Here is a 15,052-nt window from a genome sequence, read left to right as displayed (position 1 = left end):
ATTCCTGTCACGTCACGCATTCCATTCAGAAGCAGAAGAATAAAGGAGGAGGAGGAGAAGGAGGAAAAGGAAGACACCAGAGAAATGCAATGACTTTTCACCTGGAAACCCTGCACACAGGGATCTCATTGAAGCCAACGGGGGAGAGGAAGGGAGAGAAGGGAAGGGAGAAAGGATGTGTGAAAACATTGGTATGTGTCATGGTCTGTCTACCTGTGGTGGCTAGAGATGCAGCATCAGTCGTGTGGCTGCCGGGCTGTCCGTGGGCTTGCGTGAATTCCAAACCCAGTACCGCATAGATGACGAGTCCACGTAGCAGGACATTGAGCAGCTGGTGCTGGAAACTCATGGTAAAAATCTAAAACCGTGGTGTCCGTGGGAGGAAGTGGTGTTGATCTGGTCTGGCACAGGCAAAAATATTAAAAAATAAAATAAAATCACAACGAAATGAAGGCTGAATAAAGGGGATTTCCGAGTCTTATGATTAAAAAATCAGTGATGTACTGCAGCAACAGAAGAAGAAGAAGAAGGAGAGAAAATCCCGCAGTCAGACTTGTTTGCAAACGCGCCGGCGGCTAACAGCTGGAGCTCAGGCGTGTGACACAGAACCTGACAGGAGCGTGGAAAATCCCAACAAAATCAGGCTTCATTGTGGCTCAAAGTACTTTTAGATGAGACATACTTCTAAAAAATCCATTCAAATCAGAATAAAAGGCGAAGGAGAAGGAGGGCAGCTGCGGGTTTAAATGCGTGGCGGCTAAAGCCCCATCTGAAGGAATCCCCTCCAAACACGGCTAGTTGAAAAATGGAGCTGCGGCACGAAATGTGGTGCAAAAATTCCAATTTCTCTTTAAAAATCCTTCTTATAAAACATTAAACCGGTCGTGTGGCTGAGAGATGGAAGGAAATAGTGTGTGTACTTCCACGTACAGTATACAAACACCGCGCAGTGAAAGAAACTCGTCTCCAGCAGAAGATCCGCCTCTTCATGACAAAGTCGTCTCAAACGTGTCCATTCCGCCTCTGCCCCCGGTTTTTACCCCCCTGGGTTGAAACGGTCAACGATGACGCGGGGTCGGTTTAAAAGTGTGTTTTCTTTAAAACAGACCCTGGTGCCGCTGCTTCCGAGCTCCCCCTGTCATTTCAGATGCTCCGCCGGCTGATGCTGCTCACCAGCGGCGGGAGGGAAGCCGAGCGAGAGCAAACCGGAAGACACTGCCGACGTCACAAAAGAGGAGGGGGGCAGGGGGACGAGAGAAAGGAACAGCCTTCTTTATGACATTATTTCATAGCAAGTCATAAAGATATTTGTTTTTTAATCAAACTTCCGATGATATTTTGATTTGTTTTCTCTTTGTAAACATTTATACATTGTTTTGTATTTCACACGAATGTACATGCATCTGTTTTTCCTTACGTACATTACTTCTAGGGTTTCTAATACAAAAAAACCAACGTTTAAAAAGCTAGTAATAAGCCAAACTTTAGCTTGCCCTTCTGTTATGTTGGCTTCATTTCACTTTGCTTATATGCCGCTATTTTAAGTGTAGCTGTATCTGTTTGGTGAATTTTGCTAAATTTGTCTGCTGTTTATTCTGGTTTTGTTCACCTTTTTTTTCCTCGTGAACTTAAAGCCATTGTTTTAATCAAAGTATCACGCAAATGATAGCTATGACGTTATGTGTTAAAACATATGCAAAACAGACAGTGTTTATTACCTTTACCTCAAATACTAGTCATGTTTTGTAAAAACTCATGAACTGTGCCATAGACTAAGTGTCACTGTTTTATAAATGCCTTGCTGCATATTTTAAGCAAAACAAAAAAATATGTTGTGTCATTTCACGAGAGCAGTGTTTACCCAAGTTTTTGAAGCAGTTTTCTGTTAACACAGATCAGGACAAGTAGATGTGATATAAACGTTAGTATCATGTAAATACATTTACATGATACTAAATAAATTTGAAATTATAACCTTTTAATTTGACAAAAAAAAACCCAACAAAACACTTAACAACCTGGTTAAGTGTCCTGTTGTCTCAATAATAATAAAAAAATCTCTGAAGTGAAAAGCAGTGTTGGCTTGAAAACAAATCACCATTCAATCAATCAATCAGTGTATCTCATTAGCCAGCAGGAGGCACTGCTGTGTGAGCAGAATAAGCAGCAGGTACCGTTTTGCCTCAGGGTACGGTGAGGGCTGATAAAGGGGGTCCAGTTCTGGTGAACAGGTGGCGGATGAACGAGGAACCAAGAGATGGGAGTGGGGGAGTGAGGGGAGGCGTGCTGAAAGACAGGAGCAGCAGAATTCGATACATGGAGCCTGCAGAGGGGGCGGCGGTGAGGATGGAGGCCAACCAACGTGGGAGGAAGAACACATGCTACACGTGTAGGAGGAGGGTGGCTGAGGAAGGAGGGAAGATCTGAAATGCTGCCACCTGATATTTACCAACTCTAGTGTTTTAACATACAACACAACACAACACAACAAACGCAAGTGACAGCAGTTGCTCAGCTACAGGTGATGGGTGTGAGCCTCTCCTGCTCTGCAGAAAAGTCCAGAAGCACAACCATGGTGGGACTGTGATTGACTCAGTGAATCAAAATCATGTTGTACATTATCAGGTCTGAGCAAAATGCTTTATTACACTTTCATGAATGTGTAATGTTTAAAGTTGTATTAATCATTAAATCATGTCATTTTTTACACAGTGGCTGAAGAATAGTGTACATTTAAATTTAATTACCGTATGAATTCAGTAGCTTCACAGGTCAATACACTCAGACATTCCTTTCAACATGTTTGGTCACAATATGACGATAAATGAAATACTGGCTCACGTGGCTGAACACGTTAATATTATTAACTTCATAAATATAAGGCATGTGCATCAATGGTTTTAACCAACATTACATTTGAAGAGTCTAATACATTGGTCATCTTCAAAAAAAAAAAAAAAAAACCGCATTGGTCATCTTCAAAAAAACAAAAAAAAAAACCTTAAATCAATTCTTCAGGACTAGTTCATATTCATTAGGAGCTTCTGTAACAGTTTGGGGCTGCATTTCTACCCATGATTTTGGGCGACTATAGAAAACGTGGGCAAAGCAGACGGAATGTTCCGCGTCTCCTGGTTCATTAGTGACAGAAATGATCAGAATTACTGCAGAATTGATTGTAGGATTTGATTAACACTTCATTAGCCCAACTTGAAAACATTAGCTGTGGTTTTCTCTCCTAACGTCATTACTACTTCACACGTCGGGCCTCCTAATGAGTCTGCTGTCTCCCAGCAGGCACTGCTGCACATATCAGCTTTACTGCACAGCATATGGCATGTGGTGTTGGCTTACAAACAGTGTAGTATTTCACAAGACAATATTCTATTAAGGTTACACATATGAGGAAGACAAGGTTCAAAAGAAAAATCTGCACATTCTCAACATGCAGTTATAAGTTGAAGATTTAGTCCAAAATAAACCAAGGTGTTTCCACCTGTCCTTAAACAGACAAGATTGACATGTTCCTCAGAGAGAAAGGACATTTGGACTTTGTTTATGTGCGTACATCTAGAGTTTGTAGTGACAGCTGTTTCTACCCTGCCTCATCCAGGTTGATCAAATATCTTTGAGGTTTCCTATATTCAGACCAGACTTTCACACTGACATTTTCACACATTAAGACCCTGTCTTTCTGTGAAAGGTCACCTGATGTCACTGTGTCTTTCATCAGTAAGGTCACCCCAGCCTCCTCTTCCAGGAAGATAATAATAATATCCCCTCTCCCTGGTACTGTTTGTGTTGGATTATCTCTTCATCTACAGTGGATGCTAATGCTTTTCTGCTGTGATTACTGTGGCTCTGTCCCAGACCATGATGCAATTTGTCTTCAGCAGTGGTGGGTTTGTCCGATTCAAAGTTATGTCCTGCTTTAATGTCCCACATGTGTTGTCTTGAGACAAACATCAAAATATAAACAACACTTGTGCATTTGAATATAGGAAATCTTAATTATATATTTGATCGGTATCAAAGACAAGGTGAGAGCAGGAGAACCTGGCCTATCGATGTGGTTTCACTAGTCTTCATCATGATATTGATCTTCAGAGATGTTAAGACACACCTGACCCTGTCTCATCCCTGTCAAATTAAGTGTCCCACCATAACTGCCCTATTAGAACGTCAAGAAACACAGCGGTCCTTATGGTAGACCAGAGGTCACCAACCTTTTTGAAATTGAGAGCTATTTCAAGGTCACAATAGTAGACATTCTTCTTATCATCGTCATTGGACCCATTTGAAGATAATTGCAGGTGGAACTGATTCAAAAAGCACAGTAACAGTACAATTTTTCACCCTCTTGTTGACTAGTTTTATTTTTTGGAACATATCCCGCAGGCACCTCAGGTAGTCCACCAGGGTTACCAGGTGACCCCGGGCACCACGTTGGTGACCCCTGTGGTAGCAGTTGGACATGACCTGTTTATCCAAGTCCAACTGTCTGTCATTTAGGTTTAGTTTCACTAAGACCAGGAGAAGTTTATTGAGAAGGACAAATAAAAAAATCAGACAAAATGCAGTGATATCAGACGACAACCAACTCTGTCCACCACTCATTATTTTTCCTGCCCCCCTTCCCTCTTCCTCCCACCCACTTTCACACACACACTATTCCAATGTCTCTTGATATATGGGGGTCACATGCTGGACACGTTGTTATGGCTGAAGTATAATACATGCCATCTGTATACTGTGTAGTGTTCATACTGTACCAGTACTGTAATACTGTAGGCAGACTGTACTTCACATGGAGGTGGCAAACAAGAAGATCTGGATGAGAGGCATGACCTTCAGTGTTGAAAGGTCAGCAAGGACGGCCTGCAGTTTAAAACATAATTAAATAATTAAACACATATTGTTTCTTCTACACAATGTAACCACTGTCAACATGTCAGCTAACCAGCCAACCAGTGTCAATAAACGTTCTAATTGGACTCCTAAACACAGCATAAGTTCTGACGTTTTGCTCAACCTGACCCGTTTATTGAAGAATTGTTGACATGCATATTGGTGATGCAGGACAGTCTTTGCTGGAATGGTGGACACCCAGCCTCCCTGTCCCTTCAAGATGGTTGGGAGATTAAATTTAGGGAGCTGGTTCAGAGAAGTGGTCTAACGTTTCAACGCTGGGCCTGAGATTCTAAATATAAGATGAGGAGCAGTGTGTTATGATAGCTTCACTTTTTTGGGGGCAGGCGGTAAATGAGCAAGCAGCAGAACGGCCCGCTACCCCGCACGTCACTCTGTGGTTTAACCCCTTCACCCTCGGTGGGTGAGTGAGGTGGGGGAGACGAGTCATGGTATGGATTACTGTGGTCATATGACAGTGCTACGGTGCAGAGCTCAGAAGAATTACAGGCCTGGTTACTGTAACAGAAGTGCAGTTTGTTAAAGACTCTCGACTTCTGCTGCAGCTGATCAGTGATCACGCATGTCTGACAGTCAACCACTAGGAGACAGACATGCGCCTAAAATGAGAGGTGCTAGGAAAACAGGAGTCGGGAAGTGGTGTGGACTTGTACTCAGATTCGAGGACAGACGGGCTTAGTTTTCTCAGACGTGTGCGCAGCAGGAGACGGGGGTCAATGCTCATCGGTGGCTATTTACAGCCTCATACACGGGGAATTTGTCAGGGACGGCGGGTGAGGGCTACATTTCAGGTTTCAGAAGTCAGGTGTGAAAATGACCGTACCTCAGCCGAGGCCAGTGATGTCACTTCCATCAGGTTCTCAGCACGGAAGGCAAACACAGCAGCTGCTAAAACTGGAGGAGGGATGAGTGAGGGTTTGGAGGAGGGGAGAAGGGGGTGCAGAGAGAGGACAGAGGGAGGATCATCAGACAGAGGAGGGTGAGATGTAAGGAAGCAGGACAGATGACAAGTGGATGAGGGAAAAAAAAGACTGATTGAAGCAGAGACTTCAACTCTCAGCTATAAACACACTGACCTAGTGACATTTCATTGCGCGGCAGCTACTAGGGAAACACCGCTCTCTAGTGGTTTAAAATGAAATGGTGACTTGATATGACTAGTTTACCTAATAAACAATAATCCAATCAGAGGGAGTGAAGGGCACAATATTAGCCATATGCTAACAAGTCCAAGATTAGTACCATTTCATTAGGATGTACACTTGTCCTGACTCAAACTGCAGTTTAAAACGAACAGGAAAAGAAAAAAAATCCAACCTGCAACAATCTCCAGGGAGTCGTATAAAAAAAAATTCTACCTGCAACAATCTCCAGGGAGTCGTATCCAAGGATTCGATCCCAGAGGAGCAGCAGCTGATCAGTGGACAGATAGCCAGAAAAGGCTCGGACCAACCACTTAAAGGCCATACGCAACCTTTGGGGAAAAACAATGCTAATCATCACATCATCAACGGCTCACTTGTAACTTCACTTACAAGCACTTGTGACCACAAAGTACTTTACTGTTACTAATATAAATTACAAAACAAGACACAAAAATACACAAACATACAACGTGTACAGGAAAAAAAGCCTGAGATCAAACAAAACTAGCAGTTTAAGACAATCATTACATGCATAAATACAATCTTTACCAGCAGCTGATGTTTAGGTCAGTTTGAGTGATTCTAGTAAAGCAACAGAAGGTGGCAGTATTCATAACAACACAACTGAAATGACACCATTTCTGTAAACATTGTACACTTATGTGGACGTTTAATTTGCAAAAAATACATTTTACTGGCGCTTCTCACTATGGTGTATGTAGATGCTCTCCCTGGCCCGTAGGTGGTGCTAAGTGCACATTTAAAAGTTATTTTCTGCACTTCACATATCCTGGTTCATTGTTGTATAAAACATCTAATCATGTACTGTAATCTGGGTGAACTCCTTTTTATTAACCTGATTACAAATTGTATAATATTAGCATACAGCTTGTCAACTGTGTGCTAACATCTAATGTCTCTGCTGTGTTTCCTGCAGTGCATTAGCATGTGTAAGTTAGGAGTGTGCTAGTACGCAGCATATTGGCATGTTAGTGGTGCTCTAGCCAGTAGTGTGTTAGCTACAGATTAACTGCTGCTTTGGAACATAGCATTTAGAGTCTGTCTTTACTAAGAACCAGTTAACAGCTTCAGCCTCACTTATTCTTTCGGCTTTACCAGCAGATCTGACTCTTGTCGTTACTGCCACCTACTGGATTTCTTTTACACTGGTAAAACTGTCAAGGAAAAAAAAGATATGAAAATAAGAGAGATTAATTTAAATGTTGATTCTACTACAGGGTCATTCTGCTGCTACAACAACATCACATCAAAATAATATTATGGTGTGTTAGTGCTCCAGACTGGGGGAGATGTATGAATAGTGTTGAAGTCATTAGGCTGAATAACAGAGGCTGTATCAATGGACAGCAGTAGTATGTGGATCTTTTACTCACGGCTGTGCACCGATCTGTCTCAGGTGGTAGAAGAGCTGAGGAAGATGAGCCTGGATCAGACGCTCAAACTGCAGGCACAGAGAGACGATACCCTGCAGGAGAACACGTGAGAACCCTCTTTACTCAGCTGCTAAAATGTCGATACGATACAGAGAAAATAGAGATGAATCTCAGTCACTCACCGAGGGAGAGGAGGAGATGGAGTGCAGTCTGAAGAAGTAACGCACATACATTTCTCTGAAAACACTGTACAGTTTGGAGGGCTCGTTGTACAGGTAACACAGAGGTGCCACTGCCACACATACACACACAGAACACATGGCAAATCAAAGAGCTCTGAACTTCCTGCGTTCAGCACTGCAGTACATTCGTGCATTTACTCACCGTACATTGAAAACCCATGGAACGGGATGACCCCTGTTGAGCAGAGACATTCAGGCTCAAAATGAGTTCTTTCTCATTAACTGAAGCACAAATCACTTGTTTGTGTTGGCTAACTTTTAGCTACAAATGTGTAGCCATAGCAATCGTCTTGGTGATGGCTGGTGAGTTCTGCCAACATCATTATCTTTGGAGATCTTTAATAGTCACTTTCAATCACTATTTAAACTACAGATGCTGGGTATCTACTAAACTCAGTCTTTAGTTTTAGTTTTAACTCCTAGATGATCTATTAGCAAACTTTTCATATTATTTCCAAAATAGAAGGAAGGAAGAAGGAACAGTAGAAGACAAAGACAAAGAAGGCTAAGGACATTGAAACAGCACAGAAGAAAATAATCAAAGATACAAAAATGAAAAAATCTGTAAAATCAAACTTTTACAACTGGATTTTTTTTTTTAAATTTCATATCAACCTCATTTCAAAACTTGTTTTAAGTACAGCCTCACCGTTAGGAGGATAAACCACAGCAAAGTCTTCATCTCCTGCTTTTCCTGTGAAACAAAAAAAACCAGAATGGATACGAGTGTGTGTGTGTGTGTGTGTGTGTGTGTGTTATGCCCTTGGTGAAGGGCTCATCATATCATCTCACCTTGGATGTAGGCTTTAGGAGGGGTGGCGCTGTTGTACTTGAAGTGCTCCAACACAAGCGTGTCCCTGGAGAAACACAGTAAGACCTGGAACAGAACACATCAGAGACTAATTGATATATATACACACACACACACACACACCACTGCTAAACTAACTCATATATATCTCAGCTAACCGTTGGTCTAATCAGCACGGCTTTTAATATTTTAAAGCCAATTCTTGGCAATAGTATTTAGCTGTTTTCCTTAACAAATAACCTTTTTTGTCTTAATTCATGTTGTTGCCTAAACCTGTGTTTTGGCAAAAAAGTGTTGTCACTTTTACGCTGACAACACTCTCGTTTCTCATGGTTTTGCAGACGCTGCATGTTAACAACCATCTCAGCAGGTGACACCAACACTTCCTGATGAAAGAGAGGACTGCTTAATAGAACTGGGTTCCTCTGGGAGACACTGACCTTCAGGAGAAGCTCAGCTCCTTCCTGGATAAGAATTCCATTCAAACAGGACCTGGAGCCACACTGTAACACCGCCTCGAGTGGCTGCTTGTCTCACAAAATAAGCCTTGTAAGTGGGTTCTCTGTCCATTACAGTCCAATCTATCCTGGGATTTTATTTCAAACAACCACTCAAGATGAATTACAGAGCAGGAGAGAATTATCTGGGCAGAAATGAGACAGGCAGCAGAAGACGACTGAACCTCTGCCCTACGACTACTGCTGCTTATCCTGCGTCCACATAAACACTTTCCTCTACTGAGCATGAGAACAGGCGGAAGGTATTTATTTAAAATAAATATCATAAACAAAGTGATGTCTTTTTTTAGAGTGGGATACCTAAGTGTCTTTCAGACAATGTCTGGTTTGGCCAAGCTCAGTATGCAATAGAACATCACAAAGTGTGTGTGTGTGTGTGTGTGCACTTATCAGACATTCTGTATAGCAACAGCAGCCGTGTCGCCGTAAGGAGGGTAAAACAAAAACAGAAAAAACACTATTTTTGTCAAAAGTCTTGTTTAAATTACCATCAGGTCAAAGAGATATATTCTGGTGGTCCACTCAGAGAGATAAGTACACGTGTGCGTGTGTGTGTGTATGGAGTGAAAGCCAATATTAACAAGTCGTAACCTTGTCTGTGGCTGAAGGTTCCAGCAGATAGAGAGAGAATGTTGTTGTATATGAAGCAGTGATGTGAGAGCAGAGGTTCATCTGGACCTTCCGTCCAGCCTTCAAACACAGCTTCTCTGTGGGACAACACTTTGATGAAGACATCAGACCTAGACTGGACTCACCTGATACAGGAAGTCCTCAAAGACAAAATAGTAGTCGTCATTACTGGCTGTGAGCTTCACATCCTGGAGGACATGGACAGAGACATGTCATGAAGCTGCCACAGGTTCATTCATTACATCATGATCTGCTGAGTTACAGACTGTTTGTGTGAAACAATGTACTCTGATCAGTTTAACATTTAAGCTGGTTTTTCAATGATGTTCAGCTATTGTTTAAATGACTAAAAACTAACATATTTTAGCCTTTTTTGGCCAACATATGCATTTCAATTTGCATGTTTTCTTTATTTGAGGAAACATGCACTGATGTGTAATTATATTTTTACTTTGTTGAATAACAGTAGTACTTTTGTAGGAACTGTATTGTTTTAAATGTTCAGTGAAGTTTACTTACTCTATACCTACATTTTTGGGTTTCATTAATTACTTGTATATGCACGTATGTACGTATGTGTCAGATAAATGGCACACATATTGTATATTGTAATATCTTTGACCATTATTTATATCAAACCAATTTTAGCATCATTTTTCATCCAAGTTACCAACGTAAAGCTTTTGCTTTTCATTTAGCTATTAAATGAATAGTTTTATATTATCATAAAGCTTTTGTGTATTTCTTACCTTTACTTATACATGAACTTTTTATGCATGTCAGGCTAGTTTTGGCTAACTATTAGACATTTATTGCTCTGTATTTTGTACAAATATTGCCATTTTGAAACCAACCTTACAGATTATTATAGAATATTAATATGGTTGGTTTATATTAGAAATGAATTGATACAATTTTATTGTTTATTATAAAGACTGTAATATTTACATTTATTTATTTTAGCTATTTTAGCATTTATTTATTTTAGCTAATCTTTACCTAGCTTTGGACAAACACCTGTTGTGTGTAGATTTGTTGAACTCTCTCAGAAACAGAACTAAAACGTTTATGTCCCGTGGAGTAAATGTTTCAGTGAGGAGATGTCACCATCACACACACACACGCACACACACACATACACACACACACACACACACACACACACACACACACTGTTCCTGTAACATCCTCCCTGTGCAGTTAGACTAACAGTGATACCTTGTAGATAAGGTTGTCCACCAGCAGGTCATGTTGTATGACTCCAGTCTTCAGCTGTTCATAATGCATCACATCCTGTAGAAGGCACAAAGATCAAAAGCTGAAGAAAAAATTGAACATTTATTTTATAAAAAAAAATCATCTCCTCTGAGGGACTTTTTACGTCAGCATTTACATGACAGATGTAACAACAGGAATAAACCCATCTGAAGAGAAGACGACTGTGTTTCCACCCACTTGGTCTAACTCAAATGCAGATCCGCCGTTTGACAGTTGATCGTAAATGAAATGAGGAACAGACCATAAAGTGAGAAGAAGAAGCAGCTGGAAAGTGATCAGAGCTGAACAGAGACACACACTAAAGACGCTACGTCTTTAGTGTGTGTCTTAGGGTCAGGGGAACATTTAGGGTTAGGTTGACCTCAGGTCAAGGTGGTTGACTTTGAATCTGGACTCTGGTTCACTGGTACAGTCTAGCTGCTGCTCCTGTGTATCTGCTGGTAATCTATGCATCATCTATGGAGAACTGACAAAGTACAACACATGTGTGGTCATCAGCCAGCTCTAACTTTTTAATGTGTTTGCCCTCATGTTACCCAGAGGCAGACTGACAGTCTCCAGACCTCAGCCGACGAGCCCTCCAGCCAACCAACAAAGTGTTGGTTCAGGGACCTGAACAGGACACTGTGAACATGTCAGTGTGTTTCTGACAAACACTGTTGGCTACAGCTTTGCTGCGGTGTAGTGTGTTATTGTGTGTGTGTGTGTGTGTGTGTGGTCTCTGATACCGGTGGCTGGTTGGTGGAGTTCAGGATGAGGGCCCACAGGTCTGCTCTGAGTCCATTGGAGCAGCCTCGTCTGCTGTACTGCTGGGCTGCTGCGCTGTCCTGATCCTCAACCACTGGAGCAGGAGACAGAGAGAGACCATGATGACAGAGGAGAACACCTTCAACATTCTCATGTCAACATTCTCTCCCTAAGACCAACAGGTGGTCAGGTTTTCACCTGAAGATATTAGAAACTACGACTGTCAGAAATCAATGCATTATTGAATGAAAATGAATCAGATAAAACATATTAACCCATGGACAGAAGGATGTGTGCTGTATTCACAATAGTTCCACCAGAGCTGCCTGACTGAGGACTGGTCAGGACTGTAAACTGACTAATGTTGTTGAGGACAAGATGAGATCAGATTAAAGGCCACATCTGACCATGAACCTGGACAAAGAACTGTGGACTCTCCACAGAACTGAGTCAACCTAGAAACAACAACAACAGGTATAAATCAACACTAACCTAGAAACAACAACAACAACAGGTATAAATCAACACAACTCATTTGTTTGGACCTCAGTGTCGGCTCAGCAGTAAACACTGGGTCAACACTTGGTTCTGTCCCCGCAGAAGGGAATTATTTTACGTAAGAATAACACAGACATTCCTCTAATGACACATGTGACATAAGTTCACACGGTCGGACCCAGATCTTCTGAATCCAGACTGGAGCCTAAATCGCTGCAGTGACAGCAGCTGAAAACACACAGCTCTGGACTGAAGCCGCTGCTCACCACTAACATAAACCAACACACTGCTTCTGGATCGCAGCCTGGTGTTTGGTAGCTAACACGCAGCTGAGGGGATTTAGGCCCAGACAGTGGACTGGGCCTGATGTGTGTAGTACACACAGTCCGACTGGACGGGTGTGTGATGGGCTCTGTCCACGAAACTGTTTATTCTGCTTTGGCAGCACAGTCCAAGGTTCAGATCCCACTCTCTTATTTCTAATCATGTCAGGGTCTGAGCTACTGTGTTTGCAAAAGTGTTAGGCAGTGGGGTTCACCCCCCACCTCCCTCCATCTATACTACTTACATTTCTGAATGTAAGTCAAAAAATGTGAGACTAATTTATGAAGCACAAACAACAAGTGTAAGTCAAAAAATGTAAGACTAATTTATGAAGCACAAACAACAATCCTCACCTTTCTTTCCAACCAGGACGTATTGGTTCTCAAACAAGTCTGTGTGAGAGAGAGAAACAACACAGATTTGTTTTTATCTGACGTTCAGACTGTAAATACTGTACAAGTCTGTTCATAACAGAGTGACAAGTGTCAAGTCGCTACATCAATGATGGAACAACAAGCGTTTTGACAATCAGCCCTCAGTTTAATCATTAATGATTGTACAGGTTTCAGACCTGGATGAATGTGAGCGTTGTCATCAATCCCCAGCTGTCCTGTGGTCAAGTTCAGTTCTGTGAAAACCTGTCTCTGTCACACACACACACACACACACACACACAGAGATACAATAGATAAAGGTTACAGCTGTGTTTAGGTCACTAATACACTAATGAGTTTTTAAAAAGTTCTTATTTAAAACAAATGCTACCCAGCTCTTCTAAAATTCATCATAATTCAATTTAAAAACATTCTGTTTGGCCAAAAAAAAAAAAACTATATATAAAAGTCAGCCCAGGGTTTCCCACAGATTTTAGGAGACAGAGGGTTGGGGGGTGTTATCATTACTTTTTTTTTTTATGGTCAAATGCAGTGGCGTTTTCTTGCGGAGGCTTTGACAGAGCGTTTTCTGACGTGCAAAACAGCGCCCCTCCACATCTAACGTGGTGAATGAGCGTTGAAAACATGTTACTGCACTCCATTGTTGGCTCTTTTCAGCGTTAAAAAAAAAAAGTTACTGCACTCCATTGTTGGCTCTTTTTCAGAGGCTTTATTATTTCCACTCAGTAGTCTAAGTGTGGATGGGACTCTCCTGAGGACGGGCCTTACTAGTTGTGGGATGTCCCTGACGTTCAGGGGGGCCTGGATGAGACCCCAGTGACTCCTGGAGCTGACGTCCTCACTGCTGTCGTAGTTAGGGTTCCTCAAACCGACCAACACCTGCATTAGAAGAGGCAGTGAAACATAAAGTGGTTTATTTTTCTCCTCACAAATTACAAGGTGACGAATCGTGTTTGAGCTGACCTCGAGAAAGTCTTTGGGAGCGTAGACGGGCCTGAAGCTACTCAGATCTGCCGAGAGACCAAGACACGTCAGAGTCAAGGGATGCATTAACATTAGGTTGAGTAAGGTGTTCTATCATTTAGGGGGGGTGGATAGATTCGATTAAAATTAGATTAAATGAATAGATAGACAGATTCTCTGTCATGACACATGTAAGACAAGAAGGCAGAAAACAAAACCCAGGAGACACAGAACATAAACATGAAACACTGACGACTTTTATCATTTTCTTTCCTGACCAGTGGAACTTTTTATCTCCTGCTTGATGGGAGGAGGTTTAGTGAATGAATTGTTTAGGATTCCAGACGTTCAGTTCAGCACTGATAGAAATTCTTTCCATGTTTCTAACATAGAATCAGCCCATAATACAAATGAGTAAAGGTATCTTACAGTGAGTAAAAAAATACAGCAGCTCAAATGTAAAGATGTGGTCAGAATGTGCTGCTACTGAAGCACTAACATAGAATACAGTACAAGTGAAGAGTTAGCCTGGATGGTAGCTACAATATTAGCCACTTTGTAGCAGTAGTTCTCTGACCTCACACACACACACACACACAGTGTTGTTAAGTGTCTAATTTAGGCTCAGTCTCTTCAGCTGATCACCATCAGTTCTCCACATCATTGACCTTAGATGAACCTGCCTGCAACAGTTAGCTTCAGTTTACTGTTAGCTGCCTTGTTAGAAGATGAGCTGAGGCCGACTCTATCTGGGCTGGGCTTTTCCATCTGCTGTCTGTAGTAAAACCAGGCAGCGTGCTGTGGTCCAGTTCGGTTTGTGCTGGTATCTGGGTCCAGAGGAGTCTGGAGAACCTCTCTGTCCACACAGTGTTTACAGCCAGCAGACAACAAACTGCTGTAACGGTTATGAAACGCTGCTGCTGTGTGATAGAAGCACTAACACATGAACACAGGGTGGTCTGTGACCTGAGGGCAGTCTGTGGTTGGTCTGCACACAGACTAATTTCTCCTCATTATTGTAAAGTACACACACAAGCACACAAACACCTGTAAAACACTATTTCTTCCTAAGGTTAACAAAGGCTTGTGGGTATTGAGTCCAGACCTGGTTCATCTGTTCCCATCTCATTCCACTTGTTCCTCAGCTCCTTCTGCTCCTCTGCTCCTCTCTGTGAGGG

General features: G+C 41.9%; 2 protein-coding genes across 7 annotated transcripts in view; both read right to left on the bottom strand.

Moving 5' to 3' along the window:
* stim2b (stromal interaction molecule 2b) overlaps positions 1–1,935 on the bottom strand; it is a 32,276-nt gene extending 30,341 nt beyond the window's left edge. The window contains exons 1-2 of one of the 3 annotated variants that reach the window (XM_025053192.1): positions 931–1,935; positions 214–401 (exon numbers count right to left, since the gene is read on the bottom strand). In XM_025053192.1, the coding sequence (XP_024908960.1) occupies positions 214–349 (136 nt within the window). In that variant the 5' untranslated portion in view covers positions 350–401; positions 931–1,935. Of the gene's footprint in view, positions 1–213 lie in introns of all 3 variants that reach the window. The other 2 variants (XM_008322787.3, XM_025053245.1) reach the window with 2 other exon arrangements.
* Positions 1,936–2,971: 1,036 nt separating this feature from the next.
* The window catches only part of tbc1d19 (TBC1 domain family, member 19), a 15,349-nt gene continuing 3,268 nt past the window's right edge, over positions 2,972–15,052 (bottom strand). For 2 of the 4 annotated variants that reach the window (XM_025053117.1, XM_008322807.3), the window contains exons 6-21: positions 14,980–15,043; positions 13,875–13,921; positions 13,680–13,790; positions 13,088–13,160; positions 12,870–12,908; positions 11,676–11,788; positions 10,888–10,962; positions 9,795–9,857; positions 8,503–8,587; positions 8,360–8,404; positions 7,853–7,885; positions 7,651–7,760; positions 7,469–7,560; positions 6,288–6,403; positions 5,753–5,823; positions 2,972–4,878 (exon numbers count right to left, since the gene is read on the bottom strand). In XM_025053117.1, coding sequence (XP_024908885.1) covers positions 4,804–4,878; positions 5,753–5,823; positions 6,288–6,403; positions 7,469–7,560; positions 7,651–7,760; positions 7,853–7,885; positions 8,360–8,404; positions 8,503–8,587; positions 9,795–9,857; positions 10,888–10,962; positions 11,676–11,788; positions 12,870–12,908; positions 13,088–13,160; positions 13,680–13,790; positions 13,875–13,921; positions 14,980–15,043 — 1,212 coding nt within the window. In that variant the 3' untranslated portion in view covers positions 2,972–4,803. Of the gene's footprint in view, positions 4,879–5,752; positions 5,824–6,287; positions 6,404–7,172; positions 7,250–7,468; positions 7,561–7,650; positions 7,761–7,852; positions 7,886–8,359; positions 8,405–8,502; positions 8,588–9,794; positions 9,858–10,887; positions 10,963–11,675; positions 11,789–12,869; positions 12,909–13,087; positions 13,161–13,679; positions 13,791–13,874; positions 13,922–14,979; positions 15,044–15,052 lie in introns of those variants that run through there. The other 2 variants (XM_017038994.2, XM_017038990.2) reach the window with 2 other exon arrangements.

The sequence above is a fragment of the Cynoglossus semilaevis genome, chromosome 1 (genome assembly GCF_000523025.1).
Source record: "Cynoglossus semilaevis isolate Cse_v1.0 chromosome 1, Cse_v1.0, whole genome shotgun sequence".
NCBI classification, from domain to species: Eukaryota; Metazoa; Chordata; class Actinopteri; order Pleuronectiformes; family Cynoglossidae; genus Cynoglossus; species Cynoglossus semilaevis.
Note: the sequence above shows the minus strand (reverse complement) of the source record. Positions and strands in the feature narration are given on the sequence as shown.